This window comes from Cyprinus carpio, chromosome B5, assembly GCF_018340385.1.
Source record: "Cyprinus carpio isolate SPL01 chromosome B5, ASM1834038v1, whole genome shotgun sequence".
Lineage (NCBI taxonomy): Eukaryota > Metazoa > Chordata > Actinopteri > Cypriniformes > Cyprinidae > Cyprinus > Cyprinus carpio.
The window spans coordinates 37,871,021-37,879,262 of NC_056601.1; the positions used below are offsets into that span (position 1 = coordinate 37,871,021).

At 39.3% G+C, this 8,242-nt stretch overlaps 1 protein-coding gene across 1 annotated transcript; it reads left to right on the top strand.

Moving 5' to 3' along the window:
* Window positions 1–286: 286 nt before the first annotated feature.
* LOC122137407 (netrin receptor DCC-like) lies at window positions 287–6,483 on the top strand. The gene is made up of 4 exons (XM_042723486.1): window positions 287–326; window positions 438–578; window positions 4,879–5,027; window positions 5,729–6,483. Exons 1-4 carry the CDS (start codon window positions 287–289, stop codon window positions 5,900–5,902), a joined length of 504 nt encoding a protein of 167 aa, XP_042579420.1. The 3' UTR covers window positions 5,903–6,483.
* The last annotated feature ends 1,759 nt before the right edge of the window (window positions 6,484–8,242 follow it).

An 8,242-nucleotide genomic window follows, 5' to 3' on the forward strand; every position in this document is an offset into this window, starting at 1 on the left:
GACAGGTCAGCACTGGGATAAAGGACGGGCATCGCGAAAAACATACTGTTTGGGTCAGCCAGTCTTCTCAGCTCGAACAGGTGAACCCAGAGATAGCACTGCTTTTGGAGCCCAAGCCCTTCCTGAGCTGACCGTGCCAACATGACTTTTCCAAATTCGCGGCCGTAGAGCAGAAGTCAGTCCTTATTGTGTGCAGTTTCCTGCATCAACCCGGGGGGGTTGGTATACTTTTTAGAGTTAGTGGCTTGGGTGGTTTTTGGTGGAGCCTGCATGATAGCCCCACGTCATGCACAGGCAGAGGGCGCCTGGCCTGCACCCAAACAACTGTAAGCCCTTTGACAGCGAAGACCCTGCCGCCAGCTCACAGGCTTTTTGAATGGGAGACCACGCGCGATTTTTTCTGTTCTGCCATGGGTTGGGTGTTTTGTTTTGTGCAGGCACAGTGCACTGTAACCACTCTCGTCTCCTCTCACATCTGGGGGGAATGGTGTCCCCCACGATACTCCGCCTAGTACCGCATATCCCCATCAGAAGTAGTGAGGATGAGGATGAGGAGATTGGGACGTCTTCCTCTTCGGGCCCGTAAAATAAAGGGGGCCGGCCTGACGTCGTGTCCACCACCTCCTCATGCAACCTCCAGGAAGAAAGGAACGAGAGGCAGAACTTGCTTGGATGTGATTCCAACCTTGCTCTGCAGCCAGAGCCCATCACATCTAGAGGTCGACCAATTGGTTGCCAGCCGGTACATTGGACAATTTTTTGACCAATTTTTAATTAATCTCATTCGCTGATTTGCGCGTGCGGCAAATTAGGGGCCGATTTATTAGACAGGCACATCTGCGGGCAGCTAAAAGCATTTTTTTGGGGTTGAAGCCATACAGTATAATCTCTCTCCCTCTGGCTGCATGAGACACACAGCTTCAGCTAGCAATGACAAGGGAAAAACGGGCCATTTCTGACATAATTACATGTTTTTTAACCCCCTACTAGAATTGATTGCCGGAAAGTAATCATATTCATAAGTGCAACAAGGATTCATTTGCATGTGAAAGCAGAAACACGTTCGACCTCAGGATGAACCTTCTGGGCTGGCTAAAAGACCGTGCATGTTTAACTTTCTCGCCCTCATGAAAATTGTCCCGTGAACAATCATAGAATCAATTCTTGTATTTCAAAAACAACTGGTGTGTCAACAAACATAAACAAACAAGCATGCTTCAAAAACTGTTTTTGAGAGGGTGCTTAAGTTTTGAGCTATGTATTATTACTCTATGAAATTAGTTCTCCTAACTACGGAATTACTGGTCTTTTAAAAACACCCAGCAATAATCATTACCCACTCAAACTCTCTTTTATGAGGATGAAGGGAGAAAAAATCGCCAAAACATATAGGCCCAAAAAAATAAAAAAATCGCATCTAATTTTCCTGCAACATTCTTCGGCAATCGAACCAGAGAAAAAAAGCCTATATCGATTGACCTCCTCATAAATCATCCATCTGTGTATGTTTGAGATTCTGAGGAGGCATGCCACGCGGGGGTTACAGGTGTGAGTCATGCTCCAGCTGCCTGAGACAAAGCAGTGACTGACAGATATGAAACCCACTGATCTACGTGTATATGTTAAAGTTGTGGATGAAGAGTTGGTATCGGGGGGTTTAGAAAGCAATTAGTCAGTGCAGTTTGTGTGAGGCTGATAGGTAGCGGGTGTTGTAGTGTTTTTAATTAACCAAACCCAATTTATACAATATTTATAATGCTATTCATAATATATATTCTTTATTGCTTGTTTTCATTGCTGGGTAAATGGGGCTAGGTGGTTGCTGTAATACTAAAACCTGAGTCTTGCATCCAACTACAAAAAAACAAAAAAAAACGAGACCTTGTTGTAATGGGTTAAATGCTAACCATGTTAACCGCATTGAAATAAACACAAACAAACCGAAAAACTCTTGTTGTGCAATGTGTTACTGCTGTTAGGTTTGGTGTTCATTAATTAACAGTTACCAGGACTCAAACAGTAAAAGCAGAGTTAGAAGAAGAAGGCCATTATTCTCTTCCTCACTGAAAATAAATTTAAAAGATGAACAAAATTAGCCAACATATAATGTTTAGAGATGAGCAAAGTGTGCTTACTAATGCTTCAATGCTGTCACATTAGATGTCTAAAGATCTGGATTAGGTGCTCACTAAATTGAACATAAAGTTGTTTGATGAGGACAGGTTCAAACGCTTGATGTGGTGTGTGTGTTTGTCAGGGAGCGCCGCGGTGAACCTGTGACGGAGGGCCGAGAGTCTGCAGCTCTGAAGGAACGGTCAGTAATCCTCAGACCCGAGGGGGCCTTTGACCCCGACAAACCCACCCCACTCCGCTACCCCACACTACCCTACCCCCCGTACCACCACCCACTTACCCCGATCCTCAGGGTGGGGGCGTAAAAATAACAAAAGCGAGCAGGCAGGGCCCCCCGGAGAGGAGCTCAGAGTCCAATCCACTGTCCAACAGGCAAACCCGAGTGCTGCAAGAGTCGTGACTGAACTCGCAAATATAATACACCCAAATATGTAATGCCTGGAGAACTTGTGAAGACGCCTCAGTCACCTCTGAGAGGACTGAAAGTCTCGGGTGTTTGCGGATTGTGATGATGCGTGCAGATCTCTGTAATTGCCAGCCGGTCCCTGTTCAGAATGGTTGAACATGCCCTAATGGCTCTGTTTTTCCTCCTGAAGGACACACACCAGTAGCAGCGTGAAAAAGATTTCATGTATATTATCACAACACCACACACACCAAACGCACCAGACACACTCAACTGGGTGGAGGGGGGGGGTGACGACCCTAAAATGCTCACTCGGCTCTGTTTAACAAAAGTAACACGTGTCTAATTAATGGTGAGTGGGTGCTGAGATTTGAGAGGCCAGTGAGGCCCCGCCTGACCTTTTCCCCTGTCCAGACTGCAGCTCTTTCTCGCACCAACAGCCAGAAAGAAAAAACACCACTATCCAGCTCTGGAAATATGAATAATGATGTGTAAATGTAGAGCCTCCATCTGCATACAGAAAGACCCGCTTGCACACAATGATGTGTTATCATGTTATCCTCACCGCAGCCCGGCGACCCTCTCTCATGTGTATCAGTATCGTAAACAGGGATTATTGTACTGAACTGAAAACATAAAAAATCACTAACTCAATAACTAATAGATAAATAAATATATACATAACATACATAAAATCCATAATAAAAAAAACGTATAATAAACGGATTTTTATTATTTCAGCTACAGTTGGGCATTATATATAAATACAATACTACAATAGACATCCAAATGCGGCAGGGGGGTACAGTTTACGGGTTGAGTGGTGGTCTCGTAAATAAGTTTCAAAATAAAATCAAAAAAAAAAAAAAAAAAAAAATGAAAAAAGCTGGAACTTAAAATTATATGAGGCATAGTAAAAAAAGAATAGATAAAATATAAAATAAAAAATGACTAAAACAACAAAAAAAACCAACCACACCAACCAAAACTATTTAATAAAAGTAAAAATAAAACGTTTATCAGTAGTTTTTCAAAGTTAAATCAAATGTTTAAAAAAAGTACTTTTATTTTTATATTTCTGTTTTTTTTTTTTTTTCTTTTTTTTTTTGTTTTTTTTTTTTTGAAGGTTTCAGATCAATCAGTATGTTTTTTTTTTTTTTTTTTTTTTGTTTTTTTTTTTTTTTTTTTTTTTTTTTTTTTTTTTTTTTTTTTTTTTTTTTTTTTTTTTTTTTTTTTTTTTTTTTTTTTTTTTTTTTTTTATTTTTTTTTTTTTTTTTTTTTTTTTTTTTTTTTTTTTTTTTTTTTTTTTTTTTTTTTTTTTTTTTTTTTTTTTTTTTTTTTTTTTTTTTTTTTTTTTTTTTTTTTTTTTTTTTTTTTTTTTGTTTTTTTTTTTTTTTTTTTTTTTTTTTTTTTTTTGTTTTTTTTTTTTTGTGTTTTTTTTTTTTTTTTTTTGTTTTTTTTTTTTTTGTCAATTTTATAAGTTTAAAAGTCTTTTTGGTTGGTTTGTTTTGCCTTTTTTTTTTTCTTTTTCTTTTTCCTTTTTTTTTTTTTTTTTTTTCTTTTCCCTTTTTTTATAATTATTGTTAAAATATTAATCTAGATATAGTTTTTTTTTTTTTTTTTTTCTAAATTAATCAAAATCTAAAAGCACTTTATTTTGTAAGGTTACGATGGTTAACTGCACTTACACTTACCATTATCATAACAATAAATATAATGCATACTTACATGCAAGTAAACCCTTGACGCACAAACCCTAGTCCTAACATAACATATAGTAGTACATGTAGATTCATTAATATTACTTCGAGTACTTAAATCATGATTTAGACTGTAACAGGACCACATTAAATAAAGTGTAACAGTTTTTTTTTTTTTTTTTTTTTTTTTTTTTTTTTTTTTTTTTTTTTTTTTTTTTTTTTTTTTTCTTTTTTTTTTTTTTTTTTTTTTTTTTTTTTCTTTTTTTTTTTTTTTTTTTTTTTATTTTTTTTTTTTTTTTTTTTTTTTTTTTTTTTTTTTTTTTTTTTTTTTCTTCGTTTTTTTTTTTTTTTTTTTTTTTTTTTTTCTTTTTTTTTTTTCCCAAATTTAAGTACAAAATGTGTTAACTGTAACAAAGCTTAGATAAACACACCAATACCAATATCAGCAAAATCAAACTAAACTAAAATTAAATATAATTAAAACCTCACTCAAAAAAAAAATACCCAGCAGCCATATCAGCAAATGAATGAACAACATTTTTGCATTACATCCAAACCCACGAAGAGGCAGTGTTCCTGGTCTGCTGATGTGTTTCTGAGTTTCTCATCTGTTCAATCCTGATGTGATTGTTGGTGTAGTTCTGGTTCCTGGTCCAGTGGAGAACCTGCGGGCAGAAGCTGCGTCTCCAACCTCCATCCAAGCATCCTGGGATCCTCCGTCCCACGCCAGCGGCCCCATCCAGAGCTACAGACTGCTGTGGACCGAGACGTCCACCGGAAAAGAGCAGGTCAGAGTCCACCTGATTAACAAACACTGAAACAGTCTGAATTCATTGATAAATACAGTGCTGGCCAAAATGAGTTACAGTAATCTAATCAAAATGTTTTCTTTATCAGTTAACTTCTATGAACTAAATGAAATCAGCATTTGGTGGAGCATCCTTTGTGTTTAAAGCAGCTTTTGCACTCGGTGCATTTGAGCAGAGTTCTCTCAGGAGCTTTGCAGGAAGGTTTCTTGAAGCGTCTCGGAGACACAGTTCTTCTGGATTGAGTCTGTCTCAGTTTGTTCTGTTTCTTCATGTCAGTCCAGACATCTCTGTGTGGAGCTCAAAAACCTCACTGAATTATAGCAATTAATGGTAAAATTAAATGTAAACCGATATTTCCTACTGACACACTACAGCAAAAGATAGAAATAACTAACTTCAAACCATTTTTAGCTGCTGAAAATACTAGTGTTCTAATCATTTTGGCCACCACTGATTATTATGTCTTTAAAAGGCAGTTTAGTAGTATTATTACAGAAGTCTGACCTGGTTCAATCTCACATTAGGAAAGATAGAATTAGAAATTCTAACGATACATTATTACAGAAGCCTGACTGGTGAGTGCTGGTGATTGGTCGGTGACGTCTGTAGGACGGGGCCTTACGAAGACTCATTAGCATAATGTGGTCTGGCTGTGGTGTTTCTTTCTCTTTATTGGTCAGAACGTGGAGGTGGTGGGTCAGAGCTACAGGATGGAGGGACTGAAGAAGTTCACAGAGTATTCGTTACAAGTGCTGGCGGTCAATCGGCACGGGCCCGGCCTCTCCGATACAGACACGCTCATCACCACGCTCTCAGACGGTAAGACTGGACCTTCAGCACTGAACCTGGAATAAACACATGATTCACAACTGCAATCAGGTCACAGTGTTCAGAAGATGTTTCCACAAGCCATCCAGTTAACCACACACTAATGACGGCTTTGATGTGGCAGTAATATTCAGGCCGTCACATCTGAAGCGTCAATCAATTTCACGGCGTGTCACTCAACTCTGACAGGCTGACATGAGACATTTGAGACACGTTTGATTTGTTTGCAGCTCCACTGCATCTGCATTTGAGAAGCAGCCGGGATCTTCCCTCCAATTCAATTAGAGTCCCTTGAGAGAAACACACACACTCACACACACACACACACGCCTTCCTGATCAGAAAATGAATATATTTATTCATAGTCACCATCTTGGCTCAATTTGTCACAATATATTCTGCTATTGCTGCATCAGATTTGTCCAGGAGAAGCTGTGTGCACTTTAATTTGAATAAATAAATAAATAATAAAAAAAAAAGAATGCAATGAAATAAAATAAAACAAAATAATAAAATAAATGTCTGTCCTGATCTGTGCTTCGTCTGAATCTGCTGGAGCTGATGTAGCTGAAGTTTTCTGATGTTAAAGCTGTATGCCGTTCATCTCTCGTGTTTTTCTCTGTCCCTGAGGCACACTGGGGGTTTGCAGCAGCTCAATCCGCAGCGGTGTTGAATGCTAAATCGGTTATATTTCCCAGCAGCCTTCCATTAGCTGTCTAACATCAGTCTATTGACTTTTGTGTTAACCTCAGATTATGTTTTGCAGTAATTGACAAAGATTCAACACCGGCTCTTATACATCAAATCACCCAGCGGTTTAATTGTTTAATAGAGCCTGTCTATGTCGTCTGATAATTGTAGAGTGTGTCCCACGGGACGACCGCGGATGCAGATGATGTGCATGATCATTTAGTTATAATAATTTTTCTAGTACATGTGACGCTCGGCGAGGTTCTCTTGGGTCTAGCCTCGGGATGCTGTGCGAATCGGACACGTGATCTTCTGTCCGTCGATGGACGTAGTGGGATAGGAATGACTGGTGGAGCACGGCGCAAAAAAAGATGCTTTTATCTAAAGTGACTTACACATAACACTAAGATCGAGAATTAGATTATTATATATTGTGAATTATAAAGTGGGCTGTAGCCTATGGATGAGTATTATTTATCGCCTGAATGGTGATCTGGGAGGTGGTAGAGAGAAGGAGGTTCTGTGAGATCCTGGATACAACTGGGGAACGATAGCACCATGGATTTTTTTAAGCCTGATGCAATATGTAATTAATGGTGTATTTTGTGATGTAATTTTGTGATGTCACTCTGTCAGTAATGGAAAAGCCTGCAGTGCTGAATCAGCACAGCCGTTAAAATCCCATCATCGAGCACGGGTTATGTCTGATGTAACTAGGAATGCAGCACGGGCTCTTAAAGAACAGCGAGACGAGCACAGAGCTTCTTAACATGCTGCGCGACCTCGGCATTTCTCCTACTCGCCCTTCCACTTCCCATCATGCCACTCCTCTGATTCTTTGTCCTCGTATTGGCGTGATTTTCTCCAATGTCTGTGTGCGCAGCTTAACAAAGCGCGCATGTATTTCTCTCATTGGCCGCAGTGTCTCTTTGCATTAGCTTCGTGCTTCTCTAAGAGGCTTGCGGGAATTTATGGCGTGGCACTTCCATTAAGCCGCAGCAGATGAATTCAATTTGCCATTGCGGCTCTTCCCCATTTCCTGCTTAATTAAAGGCCCCTCGTGTCACGCTAATGAAATTGTCGTGGTTGGCACTTCTACACCAACCACACACACTCAAACACACACACACACACACTCACTCACTCACTCACTCAAACTCACACTCACTCACTCACTCACACACACATGCATATCATGAATTACACACACACACATGCACACACAAATGCATACATACACGCATATGCTTGCACAGTCTCACTCATATGTATGCTCACACACATGCATATCTGAGCACACACATGAATGCACACACTCACACACACACACACATATGAATGCACACACACACATATATGCACGCACACGCACACACACATATGCATGCACACACACTCACACTCATATGCACGCACACACACACACCTGCATATCAATGCACACAAAAATGCATACATACACGCATTTGCATGCTGACACTCACAGTCACACACACCCATATGCATGCGCACATACAAGTAAAAAATCCATGCACACACACACTCACGCATATCAATGCACACACAAATGCATACATACACACATTTGCATGCACACACACTTACAACCATATGCATGCGCACACACTCACACACACATATGCATGCACACATAAATACACACACACATGCATATG

Bases quoted from the DNA above. Each gene is read 5' to 3' on its own strand.
- LOC122137407 (XM_042723486.1), top strand. From the start codon at position 287: ATGCACAGGCAGAGGGCGCCTGGCCTGCACCCAAACAACT. The intron at 327-437 runs GTAAGCCCTTTG...TGTTTTGTGCAG, and splicing joins TGGCCTGCACCCAAACAACT to GCACAGTGCACTGTAACCAC. The intron at 5,028-5,728 runs GTCAGAGTCCAC...TTTATTGGTCAG, and splicing joins CGTCCACCGGAAAAGAGCAG to AACGTGGAGGTGGTGGGTCA.